General features: G+C 40.3%; 1 protein-coding gene across 32 annotated transcripts in view; it reads left to right on the top strand.

Moving 5' to 3' along the window:
• EPB41L2 (erythrocyte membrane protein band 4.1 like 2) overlaps positions 1-22,065 on the top strand; it is a 211,060-nt gene that overhangs the window by 136,328 nt on the left and 52,667 nt on the right. For all 32 annotated transcript variants that reach the window (XM_061427988.1, XM_061427985.1, XM_061427971.1 and 29 more), the window contains exons 5-10: positions 4,334-4,376; positions 12,013-12,088; positions 13,950-14,168; positions 15,753-15,840; positions 20,009-20,161; positions 20,652-20,749. In XM_061427988.1, coding sequence (XP_061283972.1) covers positions 4,334-4,376; positions 12,013-12,088; positions 13,950-14,168; positions 15,753-15,840; positions 20,009-20,161; positions 20,652-20,749 — 677 coding nt within the window. The remainder of the gene's footprint in view (positions 1-4,333; positions 4,377-12,012; positions 12,089-13,949; positions 14,169-15,752; positions 15,841-20,008; positions 20,162-20,651; positions 20,750-22,065) is intronic.

The following is a 22,065-nucleotide window of genomic DNA, read 5'->3' as shown; positions in this document are numbered from 1 at the left end:
GTGGGCTAATTGCCAATTTCAAAATATTTGGTATTCATTACTCATAATTCAGCGTATTTCACAATTTAAGTTTTAAACACTGAATGAAAGATTAACATTGACAAATAATTGGGATTTCTTTCCAATCCACTGCCTCTTTCAACCATAAGACATGATTTAAGCTATTAATAATTTTATGTAAAATTGTATATGGGCTGCTTCTCAGAGCAGTGTTTGAAATATATGATTATAAAAAAGTACACAGGTCTATGAAGGAAACCAGTAAATAACATTCTAACATATTACTTTAAAAATTGAGATGAAGTCATCATCAATATTTAACCCCTACTGTGATTTCAAAATATTGACTAGCATAAGTGATATTTTAAGATCTGCAGCTATTCTAATGTGCTGTGGAAAAAGTTTTGATTCCTGTGAGTGACAAAGCTAAGAACGCTGCTGATATTAGCCAGAACTTTTCCCCTCTACATTCATAACTGATTGTAATGTCAGATTTCAGCTAAAGGTTAATGAAGATAGAGATGTAACACTTTTTCCCCAGATTCATAGACTTTTGATTTCATTAAGGTAATTTTAATAGTACAGACATTCTAGGACCACAGTTTAATTTTAATTTACTCTTGTTGGAAGCCTGTGATAGGATTCTCTAAGGAGGGAGGGGTCTGATTTTTTATCTCATCTGGCCCATGACTGCAGAGACTATATTTTTTTAATCCAGAGTCTGATTTATTAACTTTTTGTGGGTAGAAATAGTCACATAAATATTAACTTCTTTAATATATATAATACATCACCTTTGGAAATAAAAAATTACATGAAAAGGGATATACACAGAAAGGTGATAGGCCAGTTTAATTTTATCATTGCTGGGAAACATCTACGTTAAAAGCATTGGATAAAGTCTTTGCATGTGTCCTTACTCTTCAGGAAACATTTGAATGAATGGTTGAAAAGAAGAACCCCAAGAGGTAGATGATGTGATCTTCATCTTAAAGTTTAGAAACTTGAGGCTTAAAGAAGAAGATTAATAAGCCCAAGATCACAGAGTTGGTGGGAGGCCAGAATTTTGCTCTAGAAATTTCTGATTCGAAAATCTATGTGGCAGCCAAATCTTTAAAAAATGTGAATGGTACACCATAGTCTGTCATGGTGTGTGCATGTGTGTGCGTTCGTGTCTTTTTCCTGGCTTTTCCCATCTTTTTGCATCTGGTTCTTGATCTACCCAGCATATCTCAAGTATCAAAACCAAGAATTTATCATTTCTTTGTTAAAGAGTTTTGTGTCTGCTATTTACTTGTAATTGATAATGCAGAAAATAAGTCCTGTTAAGGCATTTTTGGGTTTTTCACTTTGTTTTTGCTTTGGTTTTTTATGAACTCATGACTCTAGGCAATAAAATTATATCCCAGTCATCATGGTTGAAGGACTCATTGGAGCTAATTATTCAAATAAAAATAAACCTAAGAAAAATAATCTGTAGTCTTTTAAGATGACCACAGCATGAGGAAGGAGGAGGCCAACAAAGGCCAGGTACTCACCTACAGGTATTAGCTCATTATTGACTGGGGGATTTTTGCAGAAACTTAACACCGGTCGCCAGCGATTTGTTGTGTAAGTAAATATTGAACTGTTTCCAGTGAGTAACATTCGGGTAACAGAAGACTTGTTAATATGTCTCTGGTCAATAGTGTGTTAATTTAGTACTTAAACTGGTTGCCTGGAGCTGCCAAGTCCTATGACGGATACAGGAAATGGGGGGTCTCTCCAGGCCTTGCAGAGACCCCCTTACTCCTTGTGAGAGTGGAGTTCACAGTGTGGAAGTGGTCAAGGTTAATTGATGGTGAGCAAGGGGCAAACCAGGTTGGTGGATGCAGGGAGTCTGCTCTGCTGCCCCTATTTGATCACATGAGGAACACTCTGCCCACTTAGTCTCTGAATGGGCTCTGAAATAAAGAGAAGCCACTTTGACCTTAATATTGTGCCTGACAGTGTGGTGAAAAGTGGCCCAAGAGTGAGTCGGTCTGACCGTGGCTGGCTGGTGCGCTGAAACTTGTCAGCCATACCCCTGGGTCTGTGGAGCTGGTATTGACGGTCTCCATGCTGTACAGAAACTGTCAGGTTACTCCTCCATGGCTTTGGTGCTTCAGGTGGGAATGGACGGTGCCAGATGGCTGGGGCACAGGGTTACTCCTAGGGGTCCCAGAAGATGGTATTGCCCGCCTCCCCCCCATTTTCCTCTGAGAACAGAGGTGTTTTTGTTTTTGTCTGTTCCATGGGAGGCATCTCTACCAACTGTCACACAGTGAAGCTGGGGATTTGGAAGGATCTGTTTAGGCCTGGGAGACCGGTAGTTTTCCCTCCCCCTTCTCTTCTTTCTCTGTGCTCATGTTCTGAGGGATTTTTCCTTTTCAGTTTGGCACCAGTTGTCTCTGATTCAGTTTTTCTTGATCTGGTAGTTACTTCCTTGGATGAAATGCCACAACACTTTGCAGCCTCCTTCTCTCTTCTCCCCTAGCCGCTCCTCAGGCTGGGCTGGAGACTGAATGATGTGTTTTCTCATTCTTGTGCCTCATGAGAGCCCACCATTTGTGAGCCAGCTGTTGAGTGGACAGCAGCTGCAGGGCCAGGAAGCTGAATGCCAGGCTGTCTTCTCGGGGGAGAATGAGAGCTGCTCCCTAACACAGCGCTGGAGGTACCATGAGGGGGTCCCGCAAGCCCTTCACTTGAGCGGGCCACACAGCTGGGCCACCAGTCCTGTGAAACTTAGCCCAAGCTCTGGTAGCTCTTTGTTGAGAGGGTTGAATATAACCAGTGTTTGAACAGAGCCATACACACCTTGGATCCTTGCTGCCCTGAGTGTAAGCCCTGAATGGCATAGTAAGACCCATGCTTTTGCTTTCAAAGCATCCTGTTATTACTGCTACTTAATGCTGTGTAAGATGATGTTCTGTTGTACCCATTCAGTGTATTGTTAAGATCGTAGGTTTTAATTTTCTCTATAATGATAAATGTTTTAACTGTTTGCTTTATATATGCGAATAAAGTTCTATTAATATTTAAAACACTAATGTTATAATGCATTATTTGAGATGCTTTTAGAATGCATGAAACATTTTTTTGTAAAGCCAATTATTTGAATCATTTTAATACATCTCATAAAATGTAATTATTCTATTAGTGAGGATAAAGTAAACTTTAATAATGACTTGAGCATAAGATAGGAGACATAAAAAATAAACATATTGCATATATAAACATATGTATGTGTATATATATGTATATATAATTCTTTTTGGATACGCCTTTCACCTGTGGCTTTGAAAGACAAATATTTAATGTCCTTAAATGATTTGAACCTACTAGTTCCAATTCGGTCTTTTTGCCTTTAAGCTATTACAATGTTTTCCTGGAATCTTTTTAAATTTTCTTCAAGTGTGGAAATAAAGGAGAAGTAGAAAGAAGTTCCTTACGATTGTGACTCTTAACTTGGAATGAAGATTTTAAAAGATATTACATGAAGACAGACAGGAAATACCAGTTCCAGTCTGACCGTGCTTCTCCATGGCCTTGTACAGTGGCAGGGAAAAGCAAAACTCTAAGGAGGAGTTGGCACTAGGAGTTGAGATGACTATTTGATTGGGCTGTATGTGCTGTCAGTCAGTGGTTTCCAGTTCACATTTTATCCTTCATGAATAAGAGCTCATCATTGTCCTTGACTGAGCTGTCATTTCAGTGTCTGCAGGGGCTGTTTGCTGTTTGTTCTACTGCAAAATAAAGACTATATGTAGATATATTATGTCTCCTCATTTGGGTAGGTTTTGATTTCACATCCTAGAAAATGAAGCCCAAGAGATCCACCTTAAATTGTTTCAATACTTTATTTATAACACATACACATACACTTTCAAAAACAAATCAATACTAAACCTAGTGGAATGCCAATCAGATCAGATCAGATCAGATCAGTCGCTCAGTCGTGTCCGACTCCTTGCGACCCCATGAATCGCAGCACGCCAGGTCTACCTGTCCATCACCAACTCCCGGAGTTTACTCAGACTCATGTCCATCGAGTCTGTGATGCCATCCAGCCATCTCATCCTCTGTCATCCCCTTCTCCTCCTGCCCCCAATCCCTCCCAGCATTGGAGTCTTTTCCAGTGAGTCAACTCTTCACATGAGGTGGCCAAAGTACTGGAGTTTCAGCAATAGCATAGGACTTTGTTAAAATACGTTTATACCTAAATAAGTATGTGAACTGTCAACTGTTTCACTTTGGACTATGGAGACTGTTTCTTATGGGTAACCCAAAGTAACCTTTTTTTCTCCCCTTGCAGAACTGGCTAGATCCTGCAAAAGAAATAAAGAGACAGCTGCGAAGTAAGTATTAGATCATCATACTTTTGAAGTTATTAAGTTAATATTTATGTCTGTTTTTGTCTTTAGTAAAATTCATAGGGGTGTAAGCTAGAATAAGATAGTGATAGAATGATAGACTCTAGTTTGTTTTCATATCATATAGCAAGTTGAAACTCATACTATTTTGTAGAATTATGACTGTTTATTTTGGCAATGGTTTAGGGACTTCTCTACCGATCAAGAGGTTCTAGACCCCTAATCTTAAATATTTCCTCACGATGTCTACCACTGTGAAGCAACACCTGATCTTTATCTGTGGGGAAAACAATGGAAAGCCACTCTTCTGTAACTTGCTCTTTTTATATAAAATGTACCTAAGGGAGCCCTGTTACCCTTGCTTTGTCTACTTGATTTTGGTAGTGTGTCCAGTTAGTTTCGGAGAAGGAAATGGCAACCCACTCCAGTATTTTGCCTGGAGAATCCCATGGGCAGAGCAGCCTGGTGGGCTGCTGTCCATGGGGTTGCACAGAGTCTCTCGACTGAAGCGACTTAGCATGCATGCATGCATTGGAGAAGGAAATGGCAACCCACTCCAGTGTTCTTGCCTGGAGAATCCCAGGGAGAGGGGAGCCTGGTGGGCTGCTGTCTGTGGGGTCTGGGGTCACACAGAGTTGGACATGACTGAAGTGACTTAGCAGCAGCAGCAGCCAGTTAGTTTAATTGATAAGCTGACCTCTGGCCCTAGAGGCATGTGGATACACTGTTCCTAGATGTCCTGGAGTGAGGGTTTGAGGGGTGAAGCCCATACAGAGCCATCCTTCCAGCCCTCTGAGGTGTTTGCCTTCTCTCCTCCTTGGACTGCTTGTTGTGCTCTGACTCTTGGTTCATTCTTGGTCCTGCTTGTCCCTGACTTCCATTTTCCCATTTGTTCTGTCGTCTCTGTAAGTGACCGACGTGTCTTTCTCTAACCAGCTTCAGTCCCCTCCTGTGACTGGTTTCGTGATATCTGCGTCAGGAATCATTAGCACCACACAGGAATCTCTGATAGAGGATCTGGCTACTTCATTTACTTCTGTAAATGAAGGGTCTGTGAAGAACTGAAGCAGAAAAGGCAGGGAGCCACAAACAGCTGGAATGTTTAGACAAGACAACAGCTTTCTTCCTAGCCCTTTGGATGGTAGGCCCCAGAGTCATCCAGGGAGAAGCTGGGTGCTGGCCTGCAGGGCACCCTCGGTACTGCTGGTTTCCTTTCCCTTCTTGTTTGTTATTCCCTACGTATTTCTTCCCAGCATTAAAACACTGAAACACATCTCTGCTTTTCCCTTCTATTTCTTTCCATCTACTTTCTGTCTCAGTTTTGACGCTCCACATTTGTTTTCTTCATTCCTTTCTCTCTGTCTCTCAAATTATTGATCATTTGGGTAGTTTTCCCTGTCATTTCTTTCCTTTTGTACTCTCCTTTTCCACTCTGGGTGTATAATTTATTTTTTCCATTTCCTCTCCTTGTATACTCATCTTTCTTTTCAAGTTTTAAAAATATCTTTGATTAGAGTGACTTTCCTGATTTGCCCAGGACTGAGGGCCTGATGGGTTTCTCAGGCTGTGGGGCTTTTGACTCCTAGGTGTCATCTGGGGTCACCCCGTCTTTTGACTATCACCCTTCGCTTTCCATCCATTCCTCTGTCCTGCACTTATTAGCTTGATGTTTTATCCAATTATGTTTGGTCCATAATAGAAAAGGGAGAGAATAAAGAAAAGTAGTAATTAGACATAGATACATTATGCTTACATTATGTAAGAAACTGTACCAGAAAGCTTTGGAGCTTTTTCTAGTCCTTTCTACAGTTGTTAAAACTTGGCAAAGTTTATTAATTCGCAAAAGATACAGATGCTTGGTTCTTTGACTTCTCTGAAGCCAGACCTGCCAAATGACCCAGACCATGAACAGAACAGAATAACCTCTGAAACACGATTGATGTTCTGTTGAGTTTGTTTCCTATGGTTTGTTCTGGCTTTTGTTGGATTATTTTTATGTGCTACTCATTTCAGAGTCATGGAGCTATCCTAACTTTCAGAGGGCAAGACTTTCTTGCTAATTATGAATCACAGTCTTACATTTTGATTATTTGTTTTTAAGGTTTTTTTCCTTTCTTTTTTCTTTTAAAGAGTTATTTCAGTTCTTGCCCTTGTGGTTTAGCAAGAGGAATAACAGTAACACATAGGATTTGGCTTTTCCAAACTATTGGAGCTGGTTTCCTGAATGAAATTCTGTACCGTCTAGAGCATGAAAGTAGGCTGAGGAAATGAAGTTTTACCTCTTTCTTTCTGCTTGTGTTAAAATGGCCAAAAGAACTGTTTATTCTATCTTAGACCAGTCTCTGCTATGATTTTTTATTCAGTTAAGAGACAACTAGCAGAGGTAAACATTAATCTTTTTTGAGTTCAATTCAGTTCAGTCGCTCAGTTGTGTCCGATTATTTGCGACCCCATGGACTGCAGCACACCAGGCCTCCCTGTCTATCACCAACTCCCAGAGTTTATTCAACTCATATCCATTGAGTCGGTGATGCCATCCAACCATCTCATCCTCTGTCATCCCCTTCTCCTCCCACCTTCAATCTTTCCCAGCATCAGGGTCTTTTCCAATGAGTCAGTTCTTCGCGTCAGGTGGCCAAAGTATTGGAGTTTCAGCATCAGTCCTTCCAGTGAATATTCAGGACTGATTTCCTTTAGGGTGGACTGGTTGGGTCTCCTTGCAGTCCAAGGAACTCTCAAGAGTCTTCTCCAACACCACAGTTCAAAAGCATCAGTTCTTTGGTGCTCATCTTTCTTTATAGTCCAACTCTCACATCCATACATGACTACTGGAAAAACCATAGCTTTGTTGGCAAAGCAATGTCTCTGCTTTCTAATAGGCTGTCTAGGTTGGTCATAGCTTTTCTTTCAAGGAGCAAGGGTCTTTTAATTTCATGGCTGCAGTCACCATCTGCAGTGATTTTGGAGCCCAAGAAAATAAAGTCTGTCACTGTTTCCCCATCGGTTTGCCATTAAGTGATGGGACAAGATGCCATAATCTTAGTTTTCTGAATGTTGAGTTTTAAGCCAACTTTTTCACTCTTCTCTTTCACTTTCATTAAGAGGCTCTTTAGTTCTTGCTTTCTGCCATAAGGGTGGTGTCATCTGCATATCTGAGGTTATTGATATTTCTCCTGGCAATCTTGATTCCAGCTTGTGCTTCATCCAGTCCCCCATTTCTCATGATGTACTCTGCATATAAGTTAAATAAGCAGGATGACAATATACAGCCTTGACATACTCCTTTCCCTGTTTGGAACCAGTTGTTGTTCCATGTCCAGTTCTAACTGCTGCTTCCTAACCTTCAGACAGATTTCTCAAGAGGCAGGTCAGGTGGTCTGGTATTCCCATCTCTTGAAGAATTTTCCTGAGTTTATTGTGGTCCACACAGTCAAAGGCTTTGGCATAGTCAATAAAGCAGAAATAGATGTTTTTCTGGAACTCTCTTGCTTTTTTGATGATCCAGCAGATGTTGGGAATTTGATCTCTGGTTCCTTTGCCTTTTCTAAATCCAACTTGAACTTCTAGGAAGTTCATGGTTCACGTACTGTTGAAGCCTGGCTTGGAGAATTTTGAGCATTACTTCACTAGCGTGTGAGATGAGTGCAATTGTGCGGTAGTTTGAGCATTCTTTGGTATTGCCTTTCTTTGGGTTACATAATGGTAAAGAATCAGCCTGCAATACAGGAGTCCCGAGTTTGATCTCTGAGTTGGGAAGATCCCCGGGAAAAGGAAATGGCAACCCACTCAATTATTCTTGCCTGGAGAATTCCATGGACCAGAGGAGTCTGGGGGCTATAGCCCATGGGGTTCACAAAGAGTTGAACACAACTGAGCAACTAATACTAACTACCAACAACCTATCAGTTCCTGTGTAAAAATTGCCTTAAAATCTGTATTTTCTCAAATGTACACAAATAAGACTATATAGATACGTAAGACTATGTATATGTATCTTAGGCTTGCCTGTATTAATATCTAAACAATCCATAGCTAGACATACAGTTTATATAGCTAAGTAGAAATGATAATATCAATAGTACAGAACTAAACAAAAAATTTAGCATTACTGGTGCATTTTATCAACTTTAAAATTAAAAATAGATCCTGAAATATGTGTTCTATTAGAAACTTATTCCTGTTGTCTGTCCAGGTTAGCATATGCTAGTGTTAATACCTAGAAGACAAGTAAATAAGGATCCATTAAAAAATGGTATGATAATCCTGTGATGGTTTTGCTTAATTACGGGTTAGGAATGACCTCAAACAAGTACATGTATATCACGGCCAACCTGGTGCTGCTGGCCAAAAAATGGCGTGTTTCTTAATACTCAGAATAGTTCCCTGTCTTTTTTTATGATGTTTTAAATGTGTAGAGGAAAGCAAAATCTGTTCCTTAAATTCAGCAGGACTGACTTTATTAGTAGAGTAATGATGTATTCAGCCCAGACTCAGCAGGGGTGCTACGTGGTGCTGTGTGTTCACAGTGGACATTCAGTAACTATTCGTTGACTTTTTTAACATTTATTTTTAATTGGAGGATAGTTGCTTTACAGTGTTGTGTTGGTTTCTGCTGTACATCAACATGAATCAGCCATAGGTACACACGTGTCCCCTCCCTTGTGAACCTCCCCCCACCCCATCCCACCACTCGAGGTTGCCACAAAAGTGCCAGGCTGAGCTCCCTGTGCTGTACGGCAATTTCCCACTAGCTACCTGTTACACACATGGTAATGTATGCATTTCAGTGCGTTTTTTCAGTTTGTCCCACCCTCTCATTTTCCCTGTGTCCATACATCTATTCTCTATGTCTGAATCTCTGTTCCTGCCCTGCAAATAGGTTCATTGACTTTTGAGTGGGAGAAAAATCAGTGTGTCTATGGTGAGAAAAGAACAAAATGACCCCTGGAGCAAGAGAATAGGATTCAAGAAATTTTCCTTTAAGTCCAAAGTTAAAGCAACTGTAAAGCTTGCAAATAGTGTATGAAATAACACACAGACACACACCTTTTTTTTGATTTTTATTTGGAAATACCATGAACTTTGAGTATAATTCTAAATTCAGGCCACTGGAATTATTTTGATCCCTTTTGGCAAATAATACCTGTGCTGTCTCCAGAGTTGTGTGTGTCTGTTTGTTGTTGTTGATTTGTTTTTAAAGCCATCTGAAGCATGATAAATCAAACATTAGTTAAGTGGTAATATAGATAGCAGTGTTTTAACTTTTGTTAGTCATTATCATGTGGTTGCCTACTATATTTACTCTTTAGGCACACTACAGCAAAGTACATGTTCAGTTAAGTTCAGTCACTCAGTCGTGTCCGACTCTTTGCAACCCCATGAATCGCAGCACGCCAGGCCTCCCTGTCCATCACCAACTCCCAGAGTTCACTCAGACTCACGTCCATCGAGTCAGTGATGCCATCCAGCCATCTCATCCTCTGTCATCCCCTTCTCCTCCTGCCCCCAATCCCTCCCAGCATCGGAGTCTTTTCCAATGAGTCAGCTCTTCACATGAGGTGGCCAAAGTACTGGGGTTTCAGCTTCAGCATCATTCATTCCAAAGAAATCCCAGGGCTGATCTCCTTCAGAATGGACTTGTTGGATCTTCTTGCAGTCCCAGGGACTCTCAAGAGTCTTCTCCAACACCACAGTTCAAAAGCATCAATTCTTCGGCACTCAGCCTTCTTCACAGTCCAACTCTCACATCCATACATGACCACAGGAAAAACCATAGCCTTGACTAGACGAACCTTTGTTGGCAAAGTAATGTCTCTGCTTTTCAATATGCTATCTAGGTTGGTCATAACTTTCCTTCCAAGGAGTAAGCGTCTTTTAATTTCATGGCTGCAGTCACCATCTGTAGTGATTTTGGAGCCCCAAAAGATAAAGTCTGACACTGTTTCCACTGTTTCCCCATCTATTCCCCATGAAGTGATGGGACCGGATGCCATGATCTTCGTTTTCTGAATGTTGAGCTTTAAGCCAACTTTTTCACTCTCCACTTTCACCTTCATCAAGAGGCTTTTGAGTTCCTCTTCACTTTCTGCCATAAGGGTGGTGTCATCTGTATATCTGAGGTTACTGATATTTCTCCTGGCAATCTTGATTCCAGCTTGTGTTTCTTCCAGCCCAGCGTTTCTCATGATGTACTCTGCATAGAAGTTAAATAAGCAGGGTGACAATATACAGCCTTGACGTACTCCTTTTCCTATTTGGAACCAGTCTGTTGTTCCATGTCCAGTTCTAACTGCTGCTTCCTAACCTGCATACAGATTTCTCAAGAGGCAGATCAGGTGGTCTGGTATTCCCATCTCTTTCAGGATTTTCCACAGTTTCTTGTGATCTACACAGTCAAAGGCTTTGGCATAGTCAATAAAGCAGAAATAGATATTTTTCTAGAACTCTCTTGCTTTTTCCATGATCCAGTGGATGTTGGCAATTTGATCTCTGGTTCCTCTGCCTTTTCTAAAACCAGCTTGAACATCTGGAAGTTCATGGTTCACATATTGCTGAAGCCTGGCTTAGAGAATTTGGAGCATTACTTTACTAGCATGTGAGATGAGTGCAATTGTGTGGTAGTTTGAGCATTCTTTGGCATTGCCTTTCTTTGGGATTGGAATGAAAACTGCCCTTTTCCAGTCCTGTGGCCACTGCTGAGTTTGCAAATTTGCTGGCATATTGAGTGCAGCACTTTCACAGCATCATCTTTCAGGATTTGGAATAGCTCAACTGGAATTCCATCACCTCCACCAGCTTTGTTTGTAGTGATGCTTTCTAAGGCCCACTTGACTTCACATTCCAGGATGTCTGGCTCTAGGTGAGTGATCACACCATCGTGATTATCTGGGTCGTGAAGATCTTTTTTGTACAGTTCTTCTGTGTATTCTTGCCTTCTCTTCTTAATATCTTCTGCTTCTGTTAGGTCCATACCATTTCTTCCTTTATCGAGCCCGTCTTTGCATGAAATGTTCCCTTGGTATCTCTAATTTTCTTGAAGAGATCTCTAGTCTTGCCCATTCTGTTGTTTTCCTCTATTATCTATGCATATTTTTAAGCCTACTTTATAAAACCTGGGAAATACTTTTATTATCTTTAAGTATTATGATGTTTTATCACTCTCTCAAATAGCCCAAATCATTTCTTGAATGGTTACATTGATCATTTGAAACCCCAACAATGTAGAAATCTTAGATTTCTTTTTGTTTTTAAGTGTGGAGATTTGGCATCTAGAGATTCTGTGGTTAAAACAGATCTTAAACTATTATGTGAAGGTTATATTAAAATTTTTGCATTCTAGCTCACCATGTAAAGGTACCTCACATGTGCGGGTACCAGTGAACATTTATAAAAAAATGAACCTTATTATTCTTTAATGATGGGTTATTTATGGAAATTATTTTATTTTTTACTTCATTTTTGCTTTGTCAATGATATTTTCTTTAATTAAAACCAAAATTCTCCAAACTGATTTATGTTGGGACTGATTTATACTATATGAATGCCGATTGACCTTTAAGTTTTATCTGTAAATCATCATTGTCTTGGTCAGATAAATAATCATAATCTTTAATAATCACAGATCTTCCTTGGCTGTTCAGCTTTAATGTGAAGTTTTATCCTCCTGATCCTTCTCAATTGACTGAAGATATCACCAGGTACTTTATGTTTATATTAAAAATGATTCATACTTATAGCTCTCATTTCTGTGCCCTGGGGGAATGATGGTAATTTCAGCATTAAAACAAAAATATTTATTCTTGAGTAGAGTTTTAGAAGTTTCCTGGGAAGTGAAAATTCCAAAATACTTTGAAATGTTTCTAGTTTCAAAAATTTTGTTCATGTTTCTTTAATTCCCCACTTACATTCAAGTAATGGATTTTTTTTTTAACTGCAGCAATTTTGTTTCCTATGTTATACTGTCAAAAATTACTGGTACTTAATATTTCAAATTTTAACACTAAGATGGTTTTTATTGTGTAAGCTATGTGTGCCTGTGTAATGATCTTATATTACAAAGGTGATGCAAAGGTAGAAAAATGAAAAACTTTTTAAAATTTAGTTTTGGAAGTCTATTGAACTATGATTTTTTTTTACCCCACCCCCACCCCGTCCTTCTCTCTGGACAGCCCAGCTTCCCCCTCTACCCTATCCTGAATCCCATGCTGACACTGATAGTCAGCTGACTTTCATCCTTAAGAAAATTATGGAGCACTTGTCATTCCTGGAAAATTAAGGAGCACAAGTACTTTGTTTACTATGGAATTATGATCATAATAAACAGAGTCCTTGCCTTGCCTGACAGGAGATTAGGGGGTAATACAGGTGTCACTGAATTGGGGGATGGCTGATTCCATGTACTGGGCCATGTTCTCTGACTCAACAAGAATCCTGGATCGGAAGTGGCTTGTCTGAATGCATTGGGTAGAGGCAAGAGGAGGGCAGGGCCGTGACACTCATGCCAGGCAAAATAATCCACAGGAAGAAGCCAGCAGCCCTGAGGAATGGCAGTCTCTCGACCATCTTCAAGGAGGAGGGACGATCCTGCCATTTTGTTGGGTGGGGTTGGTGGTAACCTTTGCAAGTAGTTAAATTTAAGAGTAGAAATTGGGTTTTAAAATGTTACCACAAAGAGTTGATAGGGAGATACCCCCCTCCCCAATCCAGATCCTCACAGAGTATAAATAACGTGTTTCTGCATGTTATTTTGTAAAAGCCAGCATTTTTTATAACTGTATAATAATCCACTTGGAACCTTGAATGATACAATATTATGATTATGGCTACTAGTCACTGATTCCCAGATACCATGCCATGTGTTTTATTTACATTATCCAATTTTTTGCCCTTACCTTCAAAGGGAAATTGAAGTTCTTCCCATTTTACAGACCAGAAGTTAGTCTTAGGCATGTAAATTAATAGTCAGCTCTGCCTGACTCTCAAACTCATGCCCTTTCTACTGTAAACTGATTTAGTTGCCTCTTTGGATGGGGTAAATGGGCAGGTGAGGGCTTCCAAGTATAGACTAATTTGTAATTATTATTAAAGGATCTGAGGAAAAGAAATTTGTATGAAAAGGGTAGAGAGAATAAAGGGTGGCTGACCTTAGCTTTTCTTGCAAATGCTTAAAAACTGCAGCTATTTCTTAAATTTTATTAAGCTCTACAACTTTTGAAGGGCATGCTAATTTTGATTAGTTTTAAATCCAAGGAGACTAAGTGATTAGAATTTCACCTACAGTCACAAAACTCTTTATTGTAATAGTAAAAATACACTGTTGCCAGAATAGCCATTCAGAATTTCCATCTATTACTTTGCCCTCCTGATTCAGTTTCTGTAAATAAGTCACAAAATTAGGAATCCATGGAGGATGGCGGGCTTCTTGTTACAGAAGACTTTTTGCTCTGGATTTGAAGAGTGCCATATTGTACATTTTTTTTTTCAAAGGAATATCAGAATTATGAGTGTTACAGTCTTGACTAATTGTTCTCTCTACTCTTTCTTCCCTGTTCTTCACAGATACTTTTTGTGCCTTCAGCTCCGGCAGGACATTGCCTCAGGTCGCCTGCCCTGCTCTTTTGTGACTCACGCCCTCCTGGGATCTTATACACTGCAGGCTGAACTTGGGGACTATGACCCAGAAGAGCATGCCAGTCATGACCTCAGCGACTTCCAGTTTGCCCCCACCCAGACAAAAGAGCTGGAAGAGAAGGTGGCAGAGCTGCATAAGACCCACAGGTCTGTAGACTTGCTTACTGGGGAGACAGTGGCCGTGGTGGGTTCAAATTGCTTCTCTTAGCGCTGGCTAGACATCTGAGTATAGCTGACAGGGTTGATCAGTTTGCCCTTGTGAAGCTTCACCTAGGACTGGTCAAGACAGCTTGGAGCACTGAGATATCCTTTCATTGTCTTTATGACTATAATACCAGGAACTGTGCTCATGGGTCTAACTGTTTTCATTTATTAGAAAAATTTACATTTCCCTATGACATCTCCTTGCCCTATCCCAGTCTTCTCCCTTCATATACACGTGTGCACATGCACACACACACACACACCCTTGACACAAACATATGTACTTGTTTGGCATTTATTATGCATTTCTTCTGCCTTTTAATTGTTTTTATCACCATATTTGTGAAAGCCAAGGAGATAATGAAGCATCAGGATTTGGATCAGAAATGTGAGTGACAATGGACACAGAAGGAATGAATCTACAGTTGGTTTCTCTGTCCACAGAAGATGACTTTGGTTTAGCTGAGGATTATTAATTACTTAAATACCATGTTGCACTTTGAGAATGTTTACATCTGTGTGAAAACAAATGGCTTTCTTAAGCACAAGTTTTTAAAACTCCCAGTGACCAAGTTCTAACTTGTCCCATATTGCAAAATTGAATTTTTCAAAAAATTTGATTGAAGTGACTTGAAAGGAAATTTAAGAGATTAGAGGCTTTTAAAAAACCACCTTCACTGACTTGTCTTTAAAAAAATAAATGCAATATTTGACTTTAAATATTTTCTTATTAACTTTATTCCAATTTTGTTCAGTAGACATGTATCATTTAGTTTGAAACTGAAATATCAGGTGCTGAAATGCCATGGGGAATATGAAGATTAATGGAAGCCTGCTTTCTAGGAGCTTAAGATTTGTTTAGTTGGGGTATGTCAGCTGTAAAATCAAGTACAGGTACTTCTGATCTTTAGTATGATCAATCCTAGTGAAATAAAATTTATGAGAGAATTTGTCTATTCAGAAAGACACAATGACTTTATATTCTTTTATTTTTAAAGTTAATTTATATTGTACCCATTACTGCTGGGGTTTTTTCCCTAGTAGAAGAGAAATGAAAGCAACTTTCTAAGATAAAAAGGGTGAGGGGTGGAGGGGCACCTCTTTGCAATGAGTAGGTTCCTAATGAGAATGCAAACAGCCGACTCATTGGAACAGACCCTGATGCTGGGAAGGATTGAGGGCAGAAGGAGAAGGGGGTGACAGAGGATGAGATAGTTGGGTGGCATCACCAATGCAATGGACATGAACTTGGGCAAACTCCAGGAGATGGTGAGGGGCAAGGAGGCCTGGCATACTGCAGTCCATGGGGTCTTGAAGAGTTGGACATGACATGGTGACTGAACAACAACAAGAAAAAATTGCTGGAGGTTGAGGGTTGAGCCTTCTTACCTGTTTCTTTGTTGTCTGCGCATTTAGCTGGACCAATCCCTTCATCCTAAACTCTAAGCTTATGTACTCCTTTCCCCATTTTGGCTATATTTGCTTTGCATCCACCAATAAGATAATGTTGTTTCGTTTGATCCTTAGGGGCTTATCTCCAGCACAAGCTGATTCTCAGTTCCTAGAAAACGCCAAGAGGCTTTCCATGTATGGCGTTGACCTGCACCATGCCAAGGTACTGGGAGTGTGACGGGGAGGTGCCTCTTTCTGGTCTGTTGGCTACAGTTCTGAGAAGGCTTCAGTTTTAAATGAACCCATGTCACTTTTAGCAAAGGCTACTCCTCCTCACCTGAGGGGCTCTGTAATAGTTCCTTGGGGTTTCTGGTTGTGGGGTGGGACCAGTGATTCTCCCCCAATTCTTCCTTCTTTTCTCAATGTTATGAGTTGATCCCTTTTCATATATACTTACTATAAGACTCACCTGATCAGCCTTCTTTACTCCTCATCCTGTCTTTATTCTGTGTCCCAGCTTTTGCTCTGCCAAGTGCTGCCTCGTGTCTAAAAAAACATCTCCTACTTAATGATTCTAGTTTTCATGATCAGGTAGTAGGAGGAGTCGGGATGGAGAGTGGGGTTGGGGGTACAAAAGATAAGGTGAAAGATGTATTTGGTTTTGAGCAATATGTCCAGAGTCAACTCAACATGAGACGGGAACCTATTGTCTGTTTTTAAAACACCCTGCCAATCCTTCCGTGTTAGGAAGTGCAAGTTATAGGAGTTAATAGGATTTGAGAAATCTCTAGGAAAGCCCCTCACTCAAAGATATCCTCTCTCTCTTGGCCTCAGATTATTAATTCTTGCTTTTGTGTTAATAGTACTTCATATTTGCAAAGAATTGCCTTTTCCTCTGTGTCTTCCTCCATTCTTTAAATGCTTTTTGTTATTACGAGAGAAGTGCACATTCATCATAGAAAATAGAGGTGAATAGAATGTAAAAAGACTGAAATCGGTTTATGCAGAAATAGGCACTGTTGATATTTTTTTTAATTTTCTTGTTTTATTAAAAAAAATCTGAGCAATGTCACATTTTTAAAATGGGATTATACTATGAGTATTATTTTGTAATTTTTTTAACTTGCTTTTAGAAAACACTGCTCCATGTTAGTAAATAGTCTCTGACAGCAACATTTTTAACTGCTAAATGCTATATACTCTTAATTTTTAAAAGCACTTCCACGTATACTATCTTATTTACGGTTTGGATGTTTTTATTTTTACAAAAACTACATAAAACAGAATGCAGATGGCTTGTTACACTAACTGGCTTGTTGCCTCCAGCCACATAGTGTAAAGCAGTCCCATCTGTGTGATGTCTGCTGATATATCCTGCTAGGAAGTGAAACAGATCTTTTCCACACTTCAGTGTCTTGTAGCTCATTTCTCTGTATGATGGGGACAGGCGGAGTCAGCAGACACACAGAACTAAGGGAGGGAGGAAAGAGAGGTTTGGTATCCTAAAGGCCCCTAGAGCCCATGTCTCCTGTAAGCCCTGTTATTCTTGTCCCACATGAATCTTCCATCTGCTGCTTTTGTTGATCATTAGTGAGAAACCAGTTTTTAGATGGTAATCCTGGAAGGTTCCAGATTCTTGTTTTTGAAGTTATGGAGAAGGGGATGTCAGAGGATGAGATGGCTGGATGACATCACCAACCTGATGGAGATGAGTTTGAGCACAAACTGGGAGTCGGTGATGGACAGGGAAGCCTGGCGTGCTGCATTCCATGGGGTCTCAAAGATTCAGACATGACTGAGCAACTGAACTGAACTGATGTTAGAAAAGTTAAAAAGTTGCTGGTTTTGTTATAATTTCAGTTCTTACTGTGTGGTTAAGAGTAGATCACTTTAGAAAAGTCAGAATAACATGCATATATTCAATATATCATCTGGTGGACTTGTTAGATAATACCTGATGAGCAAGATATTTGTAGCTCATTGAAAAAAAAGTCTGTAGCAATTTAAAAACACCTTTCATGTAGTTTAAAGTTTTGTGTGTTTATACATTTTTCATTGCCTTGAGATCATGTTTAAAAGTTTTTAATTAATATTTTATTGTCAAAAGAGTTTTTAACGGCACACTTATGTCAGGACAAGGTGGGGATGTTGAATGAAAGGGCTCTGGACAAAGGCAGACGGAAACCACGAGAGTAGAATGATACCTGTGAGCTGTTAACAGCAGCTCTCCTAACCTGGGTGTGGATTGGTTAGGCAGAGAGTAGCTGTCGAACTCAGGGGAGAGATCGGTGTGGAGAGGGCTTGACAGGAGCTGCGATTGTCGAGGACAGAGCCACCACCCTCATGCGACTACACGGGGAGGGAGTCTGGGTGTTAAAACCCCAGACCTTCCCAACTTCTTCCTCTCTGATCTTATCTGAGAACTTCCCATTGGCCGAACCCATTGGAAGTCGGTGGGCGTGGGATCCTGTTGATGTCCCTCGTGGGGCGGCTTCCTGAGGCAGTAAGCACAGCGGATGGAAGGAAGGAAGGAAAGTGCTCCTTTTTTATTAGTTTATTTTACTGACTTTGTTGCTGAGTGGCAGAAGTCAACCATGGAGAACTAGGACTTTTTTCCCTTCAGCTTCTTTATCTGTAATTTCTGTTCATACAGATACTGATAATTCTAAAACAATGTGTGGAACAATCAAAAATCAACTGATTTAACTTGGATCCAGATTGTGTTTATTTTTAAGTCAGATAAAATAGCTTCAGTGTCCTGTTGAAAGATTACCTCACACTAGTGATGGCTTTGTTGAATGTTTCAAATGAAGGGTGCCTCCCTCTTCGTGCAGAGTACATGCTGTCTTGGGCACTCTTCCGGCCCGCTCCCTGTGCCTTGGTCAGTGATGTTTTGAGCAGATGCATCTTTTGTGTCTGGTGCCACATTGCTTGGGTACCTGTGACTGGTTCACTCCAGCTTTCACTCTGTTCCTAGAGAGAACTGTGACTGTCTGGATATCAGTGAATAAAAGCACCTGATAGATGAGATTTTTAAACCTGTTCAGATGGTTTAATGTGATACTATTTATATACATGAATTACTCACACATCACAGCAGTGAATACAGTCGGCATCAGTTACCTAGCACTATGGACTTCCCTGGTGGCTCGGAGGGTAAAGAATCTGCTTGCAGCGTGATTCAACCCCTAGGTTGGAAAGATCCCCTGAAGAAGGGAATGGCTACCCACTCCAGTAATCTTATCTGGAGAATTCCGTGGACAGAGGACCCTGGCAGGCTGCAGTCCATGGGGTCACAAAGAGTCGGACACGACTGAGCGACTCAAACACACACACAAACACCCCTAGTACTGTACTTCTGTTTTTAAAAAACAGATAAAAATTGCATTTAATTGTTCTCAGTAACAAGGCAGTTGAAATGTTACACATTTATTGACTTGAACCTAGAGTGTATGAGGTTTGTTTTAGCATATTTTGTGAGAATTTTTCTGTTATTAATGATTTCTGAATATGTGAATATCTCTGAATGATTTTTCATATCTTGAGTGAGATCTAGTTCTTCTCTTAAAGATCCTTGAGTATTATATATATTAGATCTTCCAGCCCTACTTGAAATGTGAGGAGACAATTTTTTTTTTTTTTACTTTTGTCTGTAAATTTATTTGATCTTTAAAAATGTCAGGCTGAAAATTATTCTAGATGGTTATCTTTTTCACATTAAAACATTGAGGGAAGAAAACAGTATTAATAAGTTTAAGAATAGTCTACCATTCTTTGAAACATGCTAGCTGAAGGAATGTTGTAACGAGAACTAGATGTCAGCACTTAAGAGTTATTGGAAAACTGCTTGAAAGAATTCAAAGATTTCAACACTGTCATCCTAGAATAGAAACTGTCTGCGAGGTTAGTGTTTTGCAGAATATAGGCGTTATTTAACAGCCATTAGCTGGCATAGTCCATCTGAGATAAATTTGCCTACAGTAAAATGGCTGACTGCACCTTAGGGCAGGCTGACATGCTGTCTGGAGCTGAAATAGCCTCTCACAAAACAAGTTTTATCTCCCTCGCTTCAGGATGTCTAAATCGAGGTCTGTTTCCTCCCTTTTGGGTTTTGCAGCCAAGCTTGAGAACATATGAGTTAGGCCTTTTGAAGAATACTGCGTCCTGTAGTCATGTTGCTATACCTAAAATCTGGCCCCTCGAGTGAAGTATCTAGATTTAAGAGGTGTCATGTATCTTACTGCTTCTATTAACACATGTTCTGTTGCTGAAATTGAAACACAGACCCGTTAGATTGGCATTCTTGATCATAGGTTGAGGGAGATTGTAGGTTTTCCAACCTGTGTAACTTCCATAGCTTTAATCATGGTCAAATGGCCTTCTCTTGGCAGGACTCAGAAGGCGTGGACATCAAGCTGGGTGTATGTGCTAATGGACTCCTCATCTACAAAGACAGGCTGAGAATCAATCGTTTTGCTTGGCCGAAAATCCTGAAAATCTCCTATAAGCGCAGTAACTTCTACATTAAAGTTAGGCCAGCAGAGGTAAGCAAGGGCACGTAGCCCTGGGCGTGTCTAACTGGGCTTTGTCAGTGTTCTCTTTTATGGCTGTGAGCTAGCAGAATTCTTTTCCATTGAGTTTTAAGAAAATGAACTATTATTTATTCCTCTGTGGTTAAAAAAAAAAAGTCAAGTCAGGGTTTTGATGATAAACTTGCATATATATTCCTGTTGGTAAGAAAACCAGTATCAGCCACAATTTCACAGAAAAGAGAAAGTACTATGCGCCTGCCACACCATGGGGGTTCGTTTTGCTTTTGAATCAGCTAAGTGGGCGAGATCCATGGATGAGCAGGTGGGAAGATGAATTTCAGTGGACATTAAAGGATAGCTGGTTTATGTCAGTGGTTGATATTTGCCTTTTTTTCAAGAGGAACAATTAGTTTTTAGTGCAATATCTGAGCCCATGATTTTTAGTAACTTCCAATCAGCTCTTAAGGAGACATGGCTGATTTGTCTTATGGATTTATTCTAGCTGGAACAGTTCGAGAGCACCATTGGCTTTAAGCTGCCAAACCATCGGGCAGCAAAAAGGCTATGGAAGGTGTGTGTGGAACATCATACTTTCTACAGGTAATTTTGAGAAAACAGCTTGGGATTCATGGGAGCAGCTCTGGGTACCCTCGAGATCCGAGGCGGTGGCAGTGCATAGAGCGGCAGACACAGCCGCACCTTACGGTTCTGCGGGCTCCCCATTCGTGTGTCTGTTTCTGTCACCTGGCCGTGCTCCTCATGGCTTGGAACTGATCTTCTGCCATGGTCCAAAACTCCAGTCGCCCTTCCTTCTACCCTCCCGCCTTGGCTGTTCTTCCGCTGTCACTCACCTTAGGTTTCACTTAATTGCTCTTACCAGCTCCCTCTGCTTTCACTTCTTCCCCAACGAAACCAGCTCTGGACCTGCCCCTTTGCTAGTTTGTCAGGAGTGTTCTAGCCCCCTTAGCCCTGGTCATTGTTGCACATCAGCCTCTAGTCTCCTGGCTCTGGGTTAATCCTCTGTCCTGATCTCATCATTTCTATTCCTGTGCTGCCACACAGTCCCTTCAGTAGCATAACTATTCTCATAGACACACTCGCACAGCCCTGTGGATTGATGCTATTGCAGAGCGACCGTTGCCTACATTGGCTGGATCCTCAGGGCCACCATCACAAATGTGCATGGTCTTCTTCGGCCCCCTGCCCCACTGCTCAGATGCCCTCCATCATGGGGTATGCTGATAGTAGACACTGTGGGTCATGAGTGTTCTTGGTTTCATGATCTTCTCTTTTTGTGTTTAACTAAGCATCATTTCCCTCTCCCCTTTCTTCTCTTGTCTCAAGGAAGAGGAGTCATTCCTCTGCCTTGAGAGTATATATAGCCCGCATGAAACAAACTTAGAACTGTTTCTGGTATGTAATAATGTTTGTCACTCTTATCATTATTCTTAGTTTGGTAGCATAGTGTGCTGTTTATCTACTTTCAAGACTGCTCTAATACACTCATTTCAGAGGAGTCACATTACCACTGACTTAAGTCACCAAAAAATTCTTTTGGAGAAAACTCATAAATGCTTGTGTTCAACCCTTTTTTGTTTTGTTTTGTTTTGATTTCTGTTTCTGTTTAATTGTAGCTTAATTGCTTAAAGATTTCTTTGTGATCAGGAAATTAGTCTGTAAGCTAATACTTTGCGTATGTGGTCACAACTGTCAGTTAGTTGGGCAAGAAAGCCCTTTTATCCTCTGGTTAATGACTTTCCCCCTTTTGCATTATGACTTATATCTTATATTTCTTAGATTTAAAATATTTTTCTTATATTTCTTGAATTTATATTTTTTGCAAACTGGACATAAGAGAAAATGCTCAAATGGAGCTGCTCATTCTGGGAAGATGTGGCCTGTGGTTGAATTACAGT

This window comes from Bos javanicus, chromosome 9, assembly GCF_032452875.1.
Source record: "Bos javanicus breed banteng chromosome 9, ARS-OSU_banteng_1.0, whole genome shotgun sequence".
Classification (NCBI taxonomy): domain Eukaryota; kingdom Metazoa; phylum Chordata; class Mammalia; order Artiodactyla; family Bovidae; genus Bos; species Bos javanicus.
The sequence above is the reverse complement of the archived record's forward strand: the minus strand, read 5'-3'. Positions and strand labels throughout refer to the sequence as shown.